The 20,920-nt window shown below is 46.4% G+C and overlaps 1 protein-coding gene across 2 annotated transcripts in view; it reads right to left on the reverse strand.

Moving 5' to 3' along the window:
• The window catches only part of PLCD1 (phospholipase C delta 1), a 50,075-nt gene extending 36,570 nt beyond the window's left edge, over nucleotides 1–13,505 (reverse strand). Inside the window, exons 1-2 of one of the 2 annotated variants that reach the window (XM_033076673.1) lie at nucleotides 13,394–13,505; nucleotides 1,613–1,777 (exon numbers count right to left, since the gene is read on the reverse strand). In XM_033076673.1, coding sequence (XP_032932564.1) covers nucleotides 1,613–1,777; nucleotides 13,394–13,427 — 199 coding nt within the window. In that variant the 5' untranslated portion in view covers nucleotides 13,428–13,505. Of the gene's footprint in view, nucleotides 1–1,612; nucleotides 1,778–5,752; nucleotides 6,199–13,393 lie in introns of those variants that run through there. The other variant, XM_033076664.1, reaches the window with a different exon arrangement.
• Between the last annotated feature and the right edge of the window lie 7,415 nt (nucleotides 13,506–20,920).

The following is a 20,920-nucleotide window of genomic DNA, read 5'->3' on the forward strand; positions in this document are numbered from 1 at the left end:
GCACAGGAAAGGGAGCTCTGAAAGTCATTCTTCTCATTTCACGCCCTTATTTGATTTAGAGCGAGTTATATTAGCAAGATGCATTATATAGAGAAAGATATATATTTATCTGGGAAAGGACTTTGGTTTTATATGGGAGCAAACATTCACTGAGGACTTTCTGTTTGTTGTTGTTGTGATGGGTTATTGCACTGGGACACCTGAAAAGCCCAGGACCCACCAGGTTGGGCATCCAAACCCAAAGCCTCAGGGAGGTCTCACTGCAGCCTTCCCCTTTTATAAAAAAGGAGGGAGAGGGACTTTTTACAAGGGCAGATAGTGATGGGCAAGCCAGAACAGTTTTAAACTAAAAAAGGAGAGATTTAGATTAGATGCTAGAATGAAATTCTTTATTCAGAGTGTGACAAGACACTGGAACAGGATATCAAGGAAGCTGTGGATGCCCCATTCCTGGAAGTGTCCAAGGCCAGGCTGGATGGGGCTTGGAGTAACCTGGTCCAGCTGTCCTTGCCCATGGCAGGGATTTGGAACTGGATGATCTCTAATGCCCCTTTCAGCCCAAACCTTTGTGATTCTATGATTCAAAACCTTTTACAATTAGTTAGAGTAAAGAGAAAGAAAGTGTGTGGAGAAGGAAACACAGAGATTCAATGAGGTGCCCAAGAGAAGACTCTGGCCATCAGGGTTACAAACCAAAAGTATTTTACCCTGCTACTTCACTCCTCCTACTGGAAATCTTATCACTGGTTGTGGGAGGAAGGGAGGTAATTGGAAAGACCCACCCTTCATTTAGTTAATTGTGATCATTACCAAAGAAATTGTGCAATTAACACATTTCAGCATGCCATAAAAAATATTCCATGTCACTAATTTATCTCCTGGATTTACAAGACCACAATGATTAGTGAAATAAGAGAGGAAAAATGTCAGAAAATATGGAGAAAATATGGAGAAATGTGTCAGAAAAATAAGGAATGAGAAGGGAAAAAAAGATATAAACAGACACACCCCCTGCCTGATTCCATTCTGACTGCACAATTGGGTTCAATTGTGGTTCTGGTTATGGTGCCAAGCTGGGTGCTGCTGGAACTGAATGGTTTTTCCTGTGCCACATAATGGTGATTGTAGTATCTGAACTTTTAACAGGGCAGATCCTGGGTTTCTGAGATAAGGATGAGAATAGGATTTCTTTCCTAAAGACATCTCCTGTCAGCCCTTGGATTTCTACATCTCTGCAGTTCCCTTGTGAGGCTTAAATGCCAGTTTTCCCTGGGGCTGCAGGCAGGAAAGGAGGAATACCACACCACACCACAAATGCTCACAGCATGTCTCACACCGAGCATTAGGGCTCAGGCACCTGGGTGACCTGAACAATTTGGGGAGGAACTGAGCCAGGCAGGGCTGCTGAGACCAGCACAGCCCACCCCACAACCATCTGAGGCAGCAGCTCAGGAGCTTGGGCAATGTGGCCACTCCTGACACGGCAGATTCCTCACTTTGTGTGTCACAGCAGGGATGAAGGACCTGCTCTCATTGCTCCAAACCTTCCTTCCAAACCACAAAAAGGTCCTGGCTCACCCCAGGCACCTGTGACAAAGCAAACTTTACTCACAGATCTGGGACTCTGGGGATCTCAGCACCTTCTTTGACTCCTGCCATATGGTCTTGCAGTCCTCCTGGAGCTTATAGAACCGCTCCTTTCTCCAGGAGCTCGACTTCACTTTGAGCAGATGGCTGCCTTTCAGGAGGAACTTCAGGTCCTTGTCATCTTTGAGGCCTGTGCAGAAACAGAAGTGGTAATGTTTTAAGAGATAACTCAAGAATTGATGCTCCAAGAGCTTTCCCTTCCACAGAGGCAGTCAGGTCTGGGGAGGAGAGCAGAACAGAGAGAGCCAGAAATCCTCCACACCACTTCATGATCACAGAAGAGGCTGAAGCCTTGCATCCTCCTCTGAAGATTTTGTGTTATAATTCTCAGGTGTTTTACAAAGACAAAACATCTCCTTCTCAGCAAATACTGTTAGGATGCAAAAACCACACAGAACAAAACCAACAACAAGAACAGTAAAAGCAGAGAAAGGAAAATTGCATAACTTGTAACTGGAATGCTGTCAGGAATTTTCAAGTGATTTCAAATCTTTTCTGCAACAAAATTTCCTTTGCGGAAACAGGAATACACAAAGATATCTCTCATCCTCCTCTGGCAAGCAGTGCCTTCCTACCCACGTGGGAATTTGGCAGATCAGACAAAGCTCAGGGGACAGAAGTTTGGTGACAGGCAGCCCCAGATCACTAAGGCAGCAGCAAGGGGCAGCCACGATGCCCTCATTGCTCAACCATCCAAAGGGGCTTTGTCTCTCTTACACCACCAAGTAATAACAACCAACCCTTCTGGTTGTGGGAACTTCAATTTCACAACTTAGCCTAGATTCAGGAGGGCACTTAAGACATCTAGAGAGGAAACAGGCACCCAGTGAGACTCTGAAAACACAGATTTGGCATCACCCAGTGAGACTCTGAAAGCACAGATTCGGCATTCTAAGTGGTTTTGAGTGTCTCAGCACAACATGACTTCCACATACCTAAATACCTTGGAGAATCTGTCCCTCAAACCAACCATTAATTACAGATCTGAAGCATGCAGACTGAGGAGGGTGAGAGCATGAAACACAAGAAACACACCCTGGGCTTTCTGTAATAGGCACCTTGCAGCTCTGGGACACTGCATGAGAGGCTGGTTCAGAGCTGGGGAAGCAGCATTTAACTCTGCAGTGCTGAGCATGCACATCCCAACCCAGAGGAAACTTTTCTAGCCTCACCTTGACAGTGCAGGCAGCCACCTGCATCCACCTGACCTCACCTCCAGGGAAGTTCCTCAGTACTACACAAACATAATGTGGAGTCTCACAAATTACATTTTTTTCACTGCAGTGCCACCTGTGACATTGGGTTGGTTGCTTCTCTGGGAGACACAGCTGCTTTGAATAACTGGCTTTTAAACAAGGCAAGACAATAAATTATCAGGCATCACTTCAGGCCTGCTTGAAAAATAAAACCATGAGATCCAAGTGTCCAAATTCCCAGGTCCTGACATTCCATACAGGAAACTGAAGTGCCAGGTGCTGCAAATGTGGTCATGATGCAAGAGCAAAAACCAGCACTGTGAGTTTGTAACTGGGATACACTGGCCTAAAGAGCATTTTAGGCTGCCAAAGACTGAGATTTACATCAGAGATAAATACTATGGGTGTCCATTGTCCACTTTGTGAGCAGCTCACACCATTTATTGGCTTTGCAGAGCTCAAGGAGCAAGCCTAGAGCTGAGCCAGGCTAAAATATCCAGAGCTGAAAGCATCAGAGTAGAAGCTGGAGATCCTGCAAAGGTGACTTTGGCTGCTCTTTTTCTCAAAGTTAAATTAGGTATCCCATTAATTGCCTTCCCTGCTACAGCACTGCTTGGCTTCTCAGCTCATGAGTGGTCCGGAGGTTCCTAAGAGGGGAGTTTGAATGCTTCCCCCAGAGAAAACCTCAGAAAAAATTCATGGAGAGAAGGAAAAAGCTGTCTCCTGCAAAGCACAGAAGGGTGACGAGTTGAGGCCAGCTATGGGACCTGGGACAGCATTCCCAGGGGCTGATGAGAGACCAGATCATCTGGAGGAAGGACACACACCACAACAGCTTCACAGCTTCTTGGTCTCCTGAGCTGGCTTCTCCTCCAAGTGCACAGACTGCAGCCTCACTAACATCCCTGAGGAAACCAACTTCTCCCCTCTCCCTATTCACCCACATTTCTGTTCAGGCTCCCAGCTCAATTCCTTCTTTTTCTTCAGATCCCATCCACTCAAGGAATCATTACAGGACTAGGAGGGGGATGTGTCACCCTAGGGTGATGTGACATGACAAGAAAGCAGGAAACCCATCAAATCCTTTGGATGCCCATGTCTGTAAGTGTGGAATGAGAAATCAATTTACCAGGGCATGTTTTGTTCCACAGACCCTGCATGCAGCATCTGCAACGTGTCCTGCTAGCAGGACATCCCAAAGAGCTGCACCAAACAAATCTGGATGGGCACAGGTGGTGGCCAAGGGCAGACTCCTCTCCTCCAGCCTTGCACCACACAGTTCTGACGCACATGGAGCTCACAGCACTTCAGCCTGTTCACCAGCACAGCCCTGTCAGTGTAACAGCATGGTCAAAACTTCCCTTCTTCTCCAGGCTCTGCCTCCTGTGCCCAACCAGCCCTGGCACAGACTCTTTTCTTGGGTGATTCACTTAACTTCTGTATTCCTACCTGCATTTTGTTAGGTCAGAGATGCAGCATGAAGACACTCTGATCTGCTGATACAGGAACCACAAACACACCCTGATGTGTCAGTGGGACATTACTCTCAGCTGGTTATTTGAACTGCTTTCCAGAAAAAAACCCCCAGCTTTTCCCAGCAGAAACCTGAAGATTTCTTCCTAACAACCCCATGGAGAATCATGGAATGGTTTGGGTTGGAAGGAACCTTACAGGTCATCCCATTCCACCCCCCTGCCATGGGCAGGGACGCTGCCACTAGAGCAGACTGCTCAAAGCCTGGACCTGAGGAGGTTTGTGGTCCAGAGCTCCATCTCAAAGCAATGAAAACTCGCATCTAAGGAGTCATTGTACACATACATCATTTAAAAGTTAAAACACGCTGTGCAGCAGGACAAGGATACTGACCCCAACTATATAACAACATTTAGCTTGAGAAGCACAACCTGAAACAGATGTGCAAATCCTGCCTGAAGCACGTGGCAAGACTGTGTCTTGCTTAGCATCCTCTGTCAAATACCAAATACACACTTAGCATGCAAAATTCCAGAGTGCCTTTCAAAGGTCAGACCCCACCACTTGCAAAACATCAATCACACACTTTCTGAACAGAATATATTCAGCATGCAGTGATGTTCAGATGTCTGGCCAAGGTAGGAGTGCCTCGAGCACGCACAGCACTGCAATAACCATCACGTTAATACACTGCACTAGGAAGTTTCAGACACTGAGACATCAGAAATGTTAACCTTTGGCTTATCTAGCTCAGGTTTACAGCAAGCAGGAAGGCAAATAAAACAATAGCTGTCACAGAAGGAGCCGAGCTTTGAGTTCAGTGAGGAGACAGGGTGGCAGTGATAACCTCACAAATCTGCTGCTCTGATAGAACTGAATTACAGCCGCTATAAAACAAGTCTCCTCCCGCCCGCTCTCCCCCTCCCAGCCGCTCACAGACCAGGCTTAACTCAGGTTTAAAAGGGCAAGGAAGCCTTTCTGGTAAAACCTAAAGAACTCGGGTGGGTAAGTGACTGTTCACCACTTCCATCCACCCTCTGTGTCCACAGCAACCAAAGAACTCGCATCCACTCGGGCTGTGCCTCCCGAGAGCAGGAACAGCAGCGAGTTCATAGCCAGGCACACAAGTTATGAAACTCCCCGGGTTTCCTCTTTCATCGGCAGCCTCTGCCTGGTTCCCTGGGCTCTTACAGCAACAGGCAGGGTTAAAACCGGGCAGGAGAAGGGCACAACATCCTCAATCAGAAAAAGCCCAGCAAGAGATTCGGGAACCGAGCCTCTGCCCGCATTCTTTGATGCCTCCAGCGAACCGCACATCTGGCGTGCGGCTACGAAAGGAGAGAAAACCCCGACATTTAAAAATAACCCTGGAGCTCAGGGTGGAGCACTGAAACAGCAAGAAGGAGCCGGCGGTGTGTGCCCAAGCTGTCCCTTACCCAGCCTGATGCCATTCAGCGCGGCCACCCTGCGGCTCTGCTCCTGCAGGATGTTCTCCTGGGACGCGGTGCGCTTGGGCTGCCTCCGGATGCACTGCATGGTGCAGCGCAGGGCTGGGGGGCAGTGCCACCCCCGCAGCGAGCCCTGCTCATCCAGGAGCTCCGCTGGCACACGGGGCTGCGAGCAGCGAGCAGCGGGACAGCGGCGAGCAGGGCAGGGCAGGGCAGGGCAGAGTCCGGCCGGGGGTGGGACTCGAGTGTCGCCTCCTGCTCCTGCTGGATGCGGGATTAAGACGAGGAGCCTGCCGGCAGCTGCCCAGGTAGAAGGAACATGTTTTCCACCAGTGGGGTTTTACGCGTGGTTTCCGGAGGCTGGAGAAGTCGCAGATTAATGTTTGTGGCTTCTAATCACTGCCTTGGGCTTGTCAGCTTGTCCTGCCCACGGACGGCTGGATCCGAGCGAGCCTGGCTCCACCCTTTCTCCTCTGAGCAGAGCTGCTCCCTCTGCTCCCACTCAACACCTAAAACACCTCCCAGCCAGGGCAGAGGTGCCCCAAAAGATGCTCGGAAACGGAGTTTCAATGCTCTTCCTCTTCCACCACTCTTAGTATTTTCCTAAGAGTGCGGACAGTGTCTTCTCTGCCACCGATTTCCCGTGTGACTGGGGTGAGTCACTGGCCCCACATTTCTGCATAGCTTTGCGTTTATTCTTGTCATTCCGTTTTGCCCTGCACTCTGGTACAGGAAAAAGCCCCCTCAGGGATTTAGCAAGTCAATGATTTCACAGAATCACGAAATAATTCAGGTTGGAATAAACCTCTAGGGTTCTCTTGTTCAACCACCCATTCAAAGTGAAGAGTCACCTTCAAATGTAGATTGGTTTTGCTTGCAGCCTTGTCCAGGTGAGTTTTGATATCTCTAGGGACAGAGACTCCAAAGCCAATTTAAATACCTATACAGGAGCTCAGATGTTCTCAGAATTTGTTTGTTATAACCAGTATAAATTTATTTTGTGAAACTCACAGTCATTCTTCCCCGATTGTCCAGGCAATGGCTGGGACTAAAATCTAAAATCCACCTCTTTCCTAGCCATGACCTTTTCTGAAGGGAAAAACAGCAGCTATACACACAGCTTTTTTTTTTTTTTTTTTTTTTTTTTTGTCATTGCCTTTGCAAGCTGCTGCTGTAAGGGTGAATGTACTGCAGGGACACAGGTCAAATTGGAGTAAATATCCCTTACTGCAGAATCAGCATATACCCAAGAAACTTGATACCAAACCACACGTCACTGTTTTAGCCACTGTTTTTGACCTAAATCAAGGCTCTCCAACACCAGCCCCTCATCACATTCAATACAGGTTTTATAAACATTATCTCTGCTTCTGCTGTCTGTCAATCCAGACATCTCCTCCGTTCTCTGTGGGTTGAAGGAAGCCCAACCAGCCCTCACAGGGAAGCACAGAGGACTGGGTTGTTTGATCAGCACAAGGGCAGGGTCAGAGTCATTAATCACTGCCATACACCAAAGGTGAGAAACTCTCTGGGGATAAGAGAGAGCCATTGCATGGCCTTGAACAGCAGTACATCTAATAACTCTTTATTTACACACTGCCATGGCACATCACAGACAGCAAAGCAGAATAAAGGCAATTTCTGGATGGGACATTGCTGAACATGTTAGCCAGCTGTCTGTTGGTGTTTGGGAAACACCTCCAGCCTTTCTGGGCCCCCTGCACAGACAGGGCTGGATGTCAGAGCTGTGATCTCCATAGCACTCCCCTGGGAGCTGGGAGCTTTGTTTTTGCCCTGGCAAGGAGGTGAGCACCATGATGTAATGGCTGGATGATATTTATTAGCTATCAGTCTCCGAGCACTTCCCATATTTCACATTGTGCTGGAGAGGATTGATCTAATTAAAGGAGTGGGGAAGTCTCCTATAATTGCCTTAGCAAAACAATTTGCTTCTACACACCAGCTCTCCTGTCCAGCAGCAACCAGCATCCCATAGGGATTGATCTGGGAACACACAGAGCCCCTGTGCTTCACTTTCTCATTAATTGCTAATAGCAGTGCCAGTGACAGCTCTGCTCAAAGCTTTCCATGCCCTTGGAGAACATTTTACTGTACTCTACTGAAGTTTGCTCACACACAAAACACAGGGCCAGCATTCAGTGAGCTTGGATACCTCTCCAGAACAGCAACGTGCAAGTTTTGCTGTTGTGAGGGCTTGAGAGATGTGAAGCAGCTCAAACCAGTTTGTTTTAAAAAGGAAGATGAGATAATCAGACAGAAATTGCCTGCTTTGGGAAACGACTGAGCTGGGTTTATTGTGGTCTTGAGGTGGTTTAAAGACAATGTCACAGCTGACAGAAGGAGCCTGATGGGTCAGTGTGACATGGGCACTGATGTTGCCGTCACACTCCAGCACAGGAGGAAGTGATTCCTGTAAATGGCTCATGAAAAAATTCTTCAAGCCTTATTCACTGCAGGTAACTGCACCTCAGTGGGTCGTGCAATTTTACCCATATGACCAATCCCAATTAAATAAATGAGTGAAGTTATCCACGTCCCTGTGCCCAGGATTGGGGCTGTGCTCATCCCCCTGTTGATTCCAGCTGGATTACTCAGGGAGCACATGGAAATCCATGGGAATGAGGATGTCAGAACATGGTCCCAAAGTTAGCAAAGTGCTTGGAAATCCAGGAAACAGGCACTTGCAGATGGAGTGGCTGCAGTGTCTGGTAGGAAATGGGCTATGTGAGAACACTATAATCCACAGGCTGTTCTTCAGATGATTTTCCAAAATTAATTAATCTCCATCACATCCTTTCACAAGGGAGCTAAGGAAGCACTATTACCACTTCACACTGGGAGAAGCAGGTTGGCTTTCGAATTTTTTATTAGGGTTGCACTTGTTCTCCCACCACCATCATATTTAGGCAAAACCAGAAGTGGTGCAACACTAATTCTCATCACAGTCTCTTTAGAGCACGCTCAGACAAAGACAAAACTCAGCTGCTGATTTGCCCAGACTTGTGGTAATTCAGGAGTGGAATAAAAATACCTGTGCTGATGATGACCTCACCACTTCCCCATCACATTTTGCACATGATGCAGATTAGAGCCAGTAATGCCTGTGGGAACTACATATTAAATAATAAATGTCATGTTCAGGGGGGATTTTTCCCCTAAAGAAGCCAAATGTTGTGCCTTGCTCTGTATTTGTTACCAATAAATAAAAAACATTTTACATTATGATATTCTTCTCACTAAAGAATGTGACAGAAAGGTGCCTTCCACATCTGCAGGTCCCCACCTGCCCTGTCCTTCCCTCTGGAGTCTGTTCCTCACTTCATCCATGCCCTGTCATGTTCCACCTGCAGAAACCCTCCTTCCTCCTGCTCTGCTACCTCCAGGACACCACTCAGTGCTATCAGCTTATTCACCTCACATCCTCTGAGGACCAGCCCTTGTTGTTGGCACAGCTTCCCACCTCCAGCAAAAGATGCCTGTGGATCCTCTACACCATCACCTTCCTTCTTTCTCCCTGTGGGGAAGGGGGATCAGGGAGTGGGTGCTGATTCCAGATGCATGGGTGCATCCCTGGCCAAGGATGCTGCTGCTTGTTCCCAGTGGGTGTCTCTCAGAGTATGTGGTATGTACCAAGTTCCACCTTGTGGTCACACTGAGAATGGGCTCCTCCAGCAGCAAATCTCCTCCTCTTCCTTACATTGCCTTTTCTTGCCCTCTCCCTTTCCAGAGTGAGAAGTCCTCCTGAGCTGGGGCAGAAACCATATACATGAAACCTTAAAAATTCACACAGGAGGAGTTCTCCCAAGTCTTGTGTGGTGTTGTCCTCCAAATCAAATCACTGCCTAAAGCCTCCCTGTGCCTGCACACTGGCCAGAGGCTGTGATGGGATCAGCACAGCCACCCTGCCCAGCATTTCTCAGCCCCACTTTCTCTCCACATCCTTTGGCTGTCTCACCTTGTCCCAATGGTCTCTGGGAGGAGAATGGTCCCTCCTCCAGCTCTGCCAAGCCCATCTTTCCCCAAAACAGGCTGGTTATATCCACAGTGCCCACTGGGAAGGGCTGCAAATCCATCACTCAGACCATGCCATCTGCCAGCTTGCTGGGGATTGAAACCACTGGGGAATGTGCTGGCAATTAAACAGAGCCCTGGCCTTGCTTTGTGCAAACAAAGCCAGGCTGCCTGCTCAGACATTTCACAGACAGACAAATCATGACCTTTATTTGTGAAAACCTTCATACATCTTCCTGCCAGTCCAGGTCCCTCACTGGGAGCTTGGATCAGTGCAGGGAACAGGCTGTGACCCATCAAAAGCTACTGCCCTGTGCTCTTGATGAAATCCAGGTAAAACAAAACACCCAGCTAAAGTTCATTGTGCTTGGGAACCCAAAACCAGACTGAAGGTTTGGTCTGCTGCTTCCATTGGTCCCTTCATCACAGTGCACATAGAGATCTGGCTGCAAAGAGTGCAAAAAAGAATAGTGGTTTGCAATAAATTACAGCTTTTCCAGTAGCTGGTGTGGAAAGAAAGTAATTGAAAAGAAGGATATCAACTTGATGGATGGGACCAGGATCAGCAGCCAGGAGCACTCAAGCAGCCCAGTTGCCCAACTCCCAAGTCATGTTTCTGGGAACATGCTGATGAAGATCTTCTCCTCATAAACCCAAAGTCAGTTGTGGGTGGGTCCCAGCCTCATTTGTTAAAGGCCACTTAATAGCTTTTCTCAACATTTCCTCCAGGAGCTGGAATTTCTTCCACAGACAAAATGCAGGTCATTCTCAACATTCTGTAGCAGGGCAAAATTTGTGCAATAATTAAATTGCACAACTGAATTATGCAAAACTAGGGAATTTTTTTTTTCCTTAAGGGATTTATCTGGAATTTCTGTGACTAGCCAAAACCAGCCATTGAGACTTGCTGGGTGGCACCTCAGTACAGGGATTTAAAAGGTACCATATGAGGGGAAGCCTGAGGTGTGAGGATTTCCCCACACACAGTGTTTAGGCTGGCTCATTTACAGTGTGGAGGTATTTCAGTTTAGAAGAAACTGTGTCAAAATTTTCTCTGCCTGCATAATGGAAAAAAAGCCACTTCTATGTCTGACCAAGGTCTGCAGCCTTCTGGTGTGGTGGCAGAGATCCTCCACCCACAGGAAGGACCTCAGAGACACATAGCTGGGGGTCAATTTGCAGAATTTAATAATCTACAGTGCCAGCAAGGGGCCAGGAGAAAAGAGGATACAGTCTAGAGCCCCACAAGCCTAAACTTTCTTAGAGGTACCAGTGCTGACCCAGCTGAATCCCAACCTGTGTGATCAAATCCCCAAGTGTTTATCTGCAGCTTTCATTCCAAAATACCTTTTTTAATTGATGTCCCTGTACAGGAAATTCCACTTTGCTCCCAAATCACTGACACCTTTGGCTCCCAGCGCTGCCTGTCCAGGCAGTTGAGTTTCCACTCCTACACAAACCATCTCTTCCCCACACACCTCTCCCTCCTGCTTCTCCCTGTAGCTGGCTGAATCCTTTCATCTCTGCTACCTGCAGCACTTTTCCAAGTGACTGCACTTCCCTCTTCTTTCTCATTTCCTCATTAAAATCTCTTTTCCCCCAAGCATCCTCTAGCCCTGTCTTAGCTACTTTTGGGCCTGATGGGGCTTTACACACTGACAACAATCTCAGAACCAAATGTGGGCTTTAGTTTTACTAAAAGACATTGCTCAGATGGAAAATTTAGCAGCATAAAAATGACCCAAGGTGAATTTTACTTGTCCTGTCTGAAAAAGAGATATATTGACTATTTAATGTAATGGGATGTGTCTTTATCCCAGATTCCCCTGGACTGTGGGGAACTATGGCTCACTAAACTCCCACATAGTGCACCAAGCACAACCTGCATCAAAGGTGGGTACTGGGAGAATTCTGTTGCTAGGAAAGGAGATCAAAGTCACCAGCTGCTCCAGAGCAGACCCCAGCTGATCCCAAGCTGCATTATCTCCACCCAGGGAGCTTGAAGTCCAGATGGAGCCTCCTCAGTGCTCCCAGCTCACAAGGGAAGGTGGAGATGATTCACTTGGAAATTTCAATATAGATGTTAATCCCAAGGACTTGCTGGCAGAGGAAACAAGGGGATGGTCTGTCTTGTAGGATTTTACAAGTGGAGCCTCCCCCTGGACTGTGGCAGAGGGCATTCCCCTCACAATATACACAGTGTCTTGGGTGAAAAGTCACTGTATAAGAATAAGGCATAGCACAAATTAGCTATTCTACAATCTCTGAGCACAAGGGCTCCCAGTTCAGAAACAAAACAACTTCCTGAGGGAAGAGTATTAATAGCCCACATTAATTCTGACATGGTAAATACAGCTGTTGTTGTATGTACTTTAGGGGAAAAAAAAGAAAGAAACTGAAAGAAAGAACCTAAGTTTCAACACAAAGTATATCCACAACTCACAGTATCAGAAGTTTCTGACAAACTACATATCACAAGTCTGATCCTGCTAAGAAGTCCACATGTGAGCAACTCCTCTGGTCTAAGTACTCTGGCATTTGGAGTGACTTTGGCACTTGTCTGTGTGTGTTATGTGTCAAGGAATTTCAGTAAATACTTTTTTTAAATTGTTGGCTCATTCAACATTTGTGTATTTTTCTGCTTCAGACAAAAAATAGATTACCAGCCACTGAATTCTTCTTGATTCCCAAACCCAGAGGACTAAATAATATTCACTGAAAAATAACCCACAGGCCAAAATGGGAAATGTTTTAACAGTTCCAGATGTGTTTCTTAGCCTTCTTTCCCCAGTGGCTGTATAATGAATGAGATACCTACAAAAACTATAACATTAACCTCTGGTTCACCCTCCTGTCAGATTTCTACTATCTGGGAAAATCAGTGAAGATTTCATCAGCCTGGGGGGATTTTTTCACATTTCTGCTGGTAACACTAAAATGATTATGCTCGTGGGTAATCCCTTATTGTTCTATCAGTTTATTTTTGTTTATAGCATGTCTGAGGTAAGAAAGCAGCCATCTCATGAAATAAAAGAAGCACTGGAGGATTTTCCCATTTCTTGGGGATCAAAATATTCCATTTCAACCTGCAGCTGTCACAGCTCTGAGTTGTTTCTGCTCCTCAGAGTAAGCAAAATACAATGAAAGGGTAACAGAGCAATACATAAAGTCAGGTGAGGGAATAAGGGGGGATATTTCATTTCCCACTCTATTAGACAAGCCTCCCAGATTTGGCACCGATAAATCTGACTCACTGCAAGGGCAGAGAGAACTTCTTTTTTTAGAAACATTACTTATTTTGTACTTCAATATTTGCAGTGTCACAGGGACAGCCCCAGAGCCCAGGTGGAGACAGCAGAGCCCACGGAGTTTATCCAGCAGAGCAGACTCCCATAAAGGGGAGGAGATCTGGATCCAGTTTTCTTAAACTTGCAGATGTTCCCCAGCCAAGCCACCCTTCTTACCAACAGAGAAAACCCTGCCAGCTGTCTGTGTGACAGCCCCAGCACATCCCAAGGAGAGAAGCGCAGGAGCAGAGAGGAGCACAAACAAAGCTTTTGGGACACGAGGAGAGCGCTGAGACACGGCCAGACTTACTGTTACAGGCGAGGAATGTGCCATTGGGTTCCATGGCTGCAGCAAGCGCCGGCAGCAGCAGCAGCAGCAGCAGCTCCAGCTGTGCCCAGCTGTGCCAGCTGTGCCCAGCGGTGCCCAGCGCTCAGCGCCGCTGCGGGGCCGCAGCCGCCGGGCTCGCCCCGCTCCTGCCCCCAGCGATCCCCAGGGGCTGCTCCTCGGCCGGGGCTGCGATCGCGTCCTGCCGGTGCCTCCTCATTTATCGCTCCCCATCCGCACTGCCCAGCGCCCCGGCTGAGCGCTGTTCTGCGCCTGGCTCCTCCCTGCTCCAAATCCGCGTCTCCGCCGCTGGCCCGGCCTCCTCCTGCCCCCGGAGCTTCCCAGCCCTGCTGCTTTTCCTGGGGCTGACACGTTGTCGTGCTCTGAACCCATCCTTGGTGCTCCGCAAATCATGGAAAGGGTGTTAAGCGGATGGCACAAAGCTTTTAGATGCTGGTGGAAGCATAATTCTTTTCACAAGTTAATTTTTTTTTTTTAAATCCGGTCAGAACTTGCCAGTGTAGAAATAGAAACTGTAACCACAAACGCTCGCAAAGGCATGAGCTTAGGGCAGAAAAAAAAAGTTGTGAGCTTTGCATTTGAGACAGCGAGACAGAAATTACTGCACTGTTCTGAGGCTTTTAGTGAGTGGAACTGATTTCTTCCACTCTGTTCCCTCCCCCTGAATTAACTATCTTTAAAGGACAGAAAGATGATGATGGCAAACAGGGAGAGGAAAAACGAAAGGAAGTCAGTTTGGGGAGAAAAGTTTCCCTCTACTTGAATATGTTTTAGTAATTGGTTTGTTATTGTTTATGTATGTTTCTTGTTATTTAGGTTATCCTGATGGAAACACTTGATGGAGTTACTGGAAGATTCAAAGCCCTCTCTCCTCAGCAGTTCCACTGAAGAAGAGAGAAGTCTCTGATGGTGACAGATCTAGAAAACATGTGGTGAAAAATACTTTGGGACAGTTTGTCTCTCCCTGCCAGGAACTGGGCTGCTCCTCTCAGAGCCCAGACCTTGCTCTCAGAGAGTTTTATGGTTCACAAATACAAGGCTGCTGTCACCACCCAAGGAAAACAGCCCTAATATAGCAAAACTCCTCATGCTAGGACCAAACTAACAAAGCCAAACAAGTGGAGTGAAAAAAGAGCAGAGATTTCACCCCATGACTCCTCCCAAGTCCACTCCTCCACCTCACAGTCACCAGCTTGGCATGGAGAGGGCTCATCCCCTGCTAGACACTTTCCAAAGGACCCAGGAAGGAACTTCATTCCTTTTTCAAACCCACAGACATTGATTCAGATGGGGCAATCTGGAAGCTGCTGGCAGGCAGGACAGCAGCTGGAAGCATCCAGAAGATTCCTGGTAGAGCCCTAAAAGCCTCAAGGTAGAGAGATTTTGGGAGGACACTTCACAGCCTGTCACCCTTTCAGTGATGGGGAAGAGTACTGGAGGGAGTGGAAAGGAAGCTGCTGCAGGAGCCAGCCGGACTGGAAACTCCAGTAAAGCTGAGGTGGTGAGGACATGATGGTTTTCACAAGAGAGGAAAAGGAGAGAGGAGCAGTTTGAAAGTGGTGACACAAAATGGCATGGTATTAACTCCTTCCTTGTTCTCTGTTCACACCCTGTTGTGTTCTCTCACTTAGGGATGGGCTGGTCAGTGTCCCTGTGCCCTCTGTGGCAAAGGGGGCAGTGTAAGAGAGCTCCATTACTCCCAGAAATGACATGGACCCTCTTCACAGCAGCACCAGGTACAATGGAACACAACAGAAAACTGCTGTGAACACAGCCATCACCACCTCTGGACAGGGCTTCACCAAGAAAACACAACTGAGCTTCTCTGCCATCATGCCTTGAGACTTGGAGATCATCCCCTGATTTACCCCTTCATGAGAGCCCACTGTATCTCCTTGTGCTACCTTCTTGCCATGCTGCCTTTTCTATGGTCATAGCTGATGTAGAAGCTGGACCCACAGAATCACTAAAAGTGGGAAAAACTTCCCAAGATCATCAACACTAACCCAGTACCATCATGTTCACCACTAAACCATATCCCCAAGTGCCAATCCAAATGGTGCCTGTCAGGAGGTCTCACAAAACCTTGCCCAACTTTTCACTTTTTGCAATTCCATTTACTCTCCCTGCTTCTGTGCACATCCAGAAGCATCACCACTTCTGCTGCCTGGAGCACCTGGGGACCTTTCTGCCACCCTAAGCTGTCATCACCATTTCTAAATCCTTGATGGGCCTGACATGTGTGTGTGCTCAGAGAAAGTCTGGCAGTGACAGACAGTCTTTCACTCCTTGCATTCATCAGAAAGTACAGCAGGGACCATCAGAGCACTGATATGCTGCAGCAAACACCCAGAACTGAGATCCCACAGCACAGGTCTCATCACAGCTTTGTTTCAGAAAGCTACAGTCCTTTGAGTTGTATTTCTGCATATGCTTGAATTCCCTTTCCTTTTCATTGCTGAAAACAATATACATCCGGACTAACAACAAAACCAAAGGATGTGAAGAGCTACTGGGCTTCTGTGAGCTGCAAAAATCCTACTAAAAATATATTCTAAGAATAATATAGAAAGTTAAGAATGTCATGTGAATATGCTTTGGGGTTTTTTTTGTCCACACCATCACTACTGTGCTCACAGAGAAGCAAAGTCGAGGCATTTCTAGGCCTGGAGACGGGCTGGGGGTTGGCACTGCCTTCCCAAAGCAAAGCTGAAAAGTACAAGGTCAGAGTGTGATATTTTACTGAGGGACAAGGTCTAAAGCCAGGACACATCTTGACTATTCCCTTTGCTCTCCAGGCACAGAGGGGAGGCTGGAAGGAGTTAAATGTCAGGCAGGCTGGGTGAGGAGCCTCTGTAACACACCCTCTAACACAGATGTCCCTATGTAAAGGTGCCAAGATCATCAGCTGAACTGGAGCCCTGCAAAGTCAGGATCTCCCATTTCTCTCACTCCTTCAGCCCTTTGCATTCTCCTCCTTTGTTCTGCACACACAGCCCAGCCCAGGCAGCAAAGAGCAGTCGCAAAGAGCCAAAAATGTTTGCAAGATTTGATTCCACAGTGAACCATAAATCACAGCAAACCTACAGCAAAGCAGTTTACCTGTCTCCATTCCCAAAGCGTGACTCAAGTGTTGACTTAATTGCACACAGTGGAAGGAGCAGCTTTTCATCTCAGAGGAATGCTACACCTCCCAAACACCACTGTTTCCAAGGGAGAAGATGCCTCCTGGCTCCCTCTGCCCTTCAGAATCTCACACACACCCTCCTCACCCCACTGAAATGTTCCCAAGCACCTCTCCAAAGGATAACAGCAAAGGTCTCTGTGTGCTTTGCAAAAAGCACTCGGGATTTCTGCCACGCTTACAGAGTGTAAGAAGCATTTGGGGGTTATGCAGCCAGCAGGGAGCTCTGGCAGCCACGTGGGGTAGTTTTTGTTAGCAGGAGAATTACAAAAACTGACACAAAAGGAAATGTCATATTAAATAGAGCTCATGTCAATGCAGAAGCGGGATGGGAATTCTCAAACACTTTACTTATGGTCTGGCTGTTCATTGAAATGTTTTTGTTTTTATGTCTTTTCCCAGTGTGTTTACTGGTTTAGACGGGGTGTGCTACTATCCTCAGATCATCAGATCTCTCTAAATCCTTCTCTCATATAAATAGATTCATAGAATCATGGAATAATTTGGGTTGGAAGAGATCTTAAAGCTCATCTCGTTCCAAGCCCTTGCCGTGGGCAGGGACACCTTCCTCTAGGCTGAATAAATAAGTCTGTAGTTGATGGACAGCAAAATATCAAATTGCCTTTCACATTTTGGGAAGTGCCAGAACTCTCACCAAGGAGCCTGAACACCCCTGTGGGAGGCAGCTCCAGAGCCCTGGTGACTCACCTGCTGTAAAGGCAATCATTACTCTTTGGTTATCAGTGTGTCTTTCATTAGCTGGACACAGCTCTTGTTGCTAACACTTCCCTGCCCATGCAAGACGTGGGATTCTTAGGACTGATCCTGCCACTGAGTCTGCTCCACCCCATATTTACCCATTGGCAAATTTTCCCATGTTTGCAGCAGCTGTTGGTCCCTCACTTGCAAGGAACACATTGAACTGTGGGGAAGAGCAGCCTAGTGGATCTGCAGGAGCTGGTGGAGATCAGCACCTTTGGAAATCAGGCTCCCTTAGGAGATAAACTGAAAAAAGCTCATTAATGGGATTTATGGCTGTAAGAACAGTGAGATTATTGGGTTTATGGCCGAGTCACTGGACAGATTAATTCACCATAGTTTGTCAGCTAGGCTGGAATGGAATGAACACCAGTACCATGCAGCTCAGGAAATGGGAAGGACAGCAGATGCCTTGTTTATCACCATGGACAGCTGTGCCAAAGTACCTTCAGAGTAAATGACATTTATGTATACATCTGCATTTAAACCATTTATTGCAGCAGTTACTCCCATTCAGGAGAGCTGTACATGGCCACAGGAAAAGGAAGCAACAGATGCTGGGATGTGTAAAGCTAAACCTGCTGCTGGCAGAATCCTCTATGAGTCCCATTAAAATTAATGAGGTATTTCTGCCTGAGCAGAAGATAAATTCAACTTGCTAAGCCAGAAATACACCTACCTGACTGACTGTATCTTAAATATCTTGAAAAGTTTTCCCTCCACTCAGACTAAGTAATCAGGACCGGTTCTAACCACCAAATAAAGCAATAAAACAATCAAAGGAGACATTTATTACTGTATGGTCACAATTAAAGACTTAGACACCTGCCAGTTCAACAAGTCTCACATTGATTTCAGGCTGAAAAATGATAGGAAAATAGAATTAAAAGCAAGATTATGCATAAGATTTAGAAATTAAAGTCCTAGGTTCCTCTGGTTATTCCAAGGAGCTCATTATAACTCTTGGAAAACAGTTAAATAATTTTACATCAGTTTGACAGTATTTGGTATTTGGACATCTCTATAATTTTGTCTTCAGACTAATTTTGTGCTGAAAGTTTTATTTCACATTTGTTTACCCCATTTCTCCCACTACAGGACAGATTTTATGAGTCTCTGAGAGCAATTCTTATGCATTTCCATGCTTTAACAAATGTAGATTTAAGTAAGCCCTCTTATGTTAAATTCCCTGACTTCAAATATTTTGATTCTGGGAGAACGAAAATGTCTTTACCAGAGCGTTGCACAGAAAAGTACATTTAGTCTAAAACACTTATATGAGGACTTTTTTGGGGGGAAGAGACCCTAGAGACTTCTTTTTAAGCTCATCTATTAACAGTGAATGAGAAGCTCAAAGAAAACATGGTACATTCACCTCATCAGCCACTGAGTTCAGTGCATCAGTAAACACCACGGATCAGCCACACAATGCTATCACTGAGAACCGTGTGAATGATTTTGTGAACATGACCATTAACATGAAGTTATTGTTGCATGGATGAGAAACAATAACCTAATTGGGGAAACTAATGATGTGCTAGACTTGCTGCAATGAAAACATTACATGGAGCGATTATCTCTGCTTGGAAAGAAGAACAGCAGGAGATTGGTCCCAGGGTCTTGCTGCTTTTATCCATTAATGGCTCCTTCTGATATTTGACAGGATGAGAGGAAATGGCCTCAAGGAGAGGTTCAGATTAGATATTGGGAAAAAATCCTTCACTTAAAGGCACTCCAAGGCATTGGAAGCACTCCAGGAACAGACTCTACAGGGAAGCTGTGGAATCAGCATTCCTAGAAATGTTCAAAAGCCATGTGGGTGTGGCTGCAGGGGGCAGGGACAGGGTTCAGCGGTGGACACAGGCTCAATGATCCTGGTGCCTTTTCCACCTTTAGTGATTCTGATTCTCTGATCCCAGATTACAGCTGAGCACTGACCCCAAGCTTCACAGCCACTGATGTCCAGGTCAGCAAACTCATTTCTAACCTTAAAAGACCACAGTCCTTAGGCCAAATCATCTGCTGTCAGGAATGCTTGACATGTGTCTCTTCTTTCTTGCACCACTGCCTCTTTCCCATAGCACTGGGGTATACAGGTTGAGTATGGGGGAGGGTTGATGATTAATGTCATAATGGCTCCTTTTAATATACTTCATCTGTCAGCTTAATTCCCTGCAACTGGGATAATCACAATAATTAGATGCAATTGTTCAGATCATTACCTAATTGCAGCTTTTTTCACTCTAGCCGGTTCACGTGACTTTTAAATGTGCAGAAAAGATGGAAAGTCTGAATTACACCTCTGTTATAGAAAATCCTACTAGATATAAGAATGCCCCACAAGTTTAAACTGCACATGAGGATCTTGTGATTCCAGAGTGTGCAACACAGGTAATCAGGGATGCTACAAGTAATGCACTTTTATTTCTGATCCCAAAGAGTTAAAACTATGCTTCACATAAACACAGTGACATCAGACTTTCCTCCAGCTCCATCTGAACAAGCCATGCAGAATCAGAAAATGTTCTTGAATTCCTAACAGCTCCAGAGCAGATGCTTATGCAGAAGGTATGCAAGGAATTCCTGTATCTCCCTGGGCCTAATGGACAGCCAGCATTTTTGGTGTTCATTTATGAACAGCCAAACATGAGATGAACAGAACGACACAAACTGAAACTTTGGGCCAAAAAAAAAATCAACCCAAACTAGATAGCAGTTCATTACTAGATCAATTTTTAGATTAAGATATTTCCTAAATGAATAAAAGGATGAACTTATAGCATTCCAACAAGTATTCATTACCTCTGATTTAGCTTCATATCTGATCTAGTTTCATTTCGTAAGATGAGAGTTAAAAGCACAGCTCAATAAACTGTTACTGAAGAGAGAGGAGCCTTTGAAAAGGATGAAGTGGACCAAATTAAGATGCTGAAGTATCTCAAAATAGAGTAAATACCCTTCAGAGAGGTGGTGTTTTAAGTCTGAGATCACAATCTCTTTCTTACAAAGGGAATAATGAACCTTTGCTTTAAATGCACAGTAGACATCAAGATTATATATAAAAGTACAACTGCCACTTCCAAAATCCCACATTTATACACCTGACAGAGTCAAATGCAGCCTCATTCCTCTGGCCAGTGGTGTTATTTGGGTTTTGGAAAAGAAAACACCAAGGGGATACCGGGATGTAGAAAAAACCACACAAGTTGCCCTCTGAGGAAGTATTTTATCGGTTTTGGTGCCTCCTCATCAGTTTTGCAAGCCCGGTGCAGCCAGAGCAGAAAGGTTGAATGACTCATTTCCTTCCTGCTCCTGTTGTCAGGCACCTCAACCATTGAAGCCTTCCCACAGACACGTCTCTGCTTGGTCTGAGAAGCCCTGGTTTGTGCAACTGCACACGGATGTGCCTGGGGAACAATTCCCGGAAAGTCACACACACAGAGCTGGGAGCACTGCTGGTGGGACCGCAGCTCTGAGCTCGTGGGCTCTACAAGAACCAGAGAACACAACTCTGGAGCTGCCACCTGAGTTTGTGGTACCTCAGGCAC

Source organism: Catharus ustulatus, chromosome 1, assembly GCF_009819885.2.
Source record: "Catharus ustulatus isolate bCatUst1 chromosome 1, bCatUst1.pri.v2, whole genome shotgun sequence".
Lineage (NCBI taxonomy): Eukaryota > Metazoa > Chordata > Aves > Passeriformes > Turdidae > Catharus > Catharus ustulatus.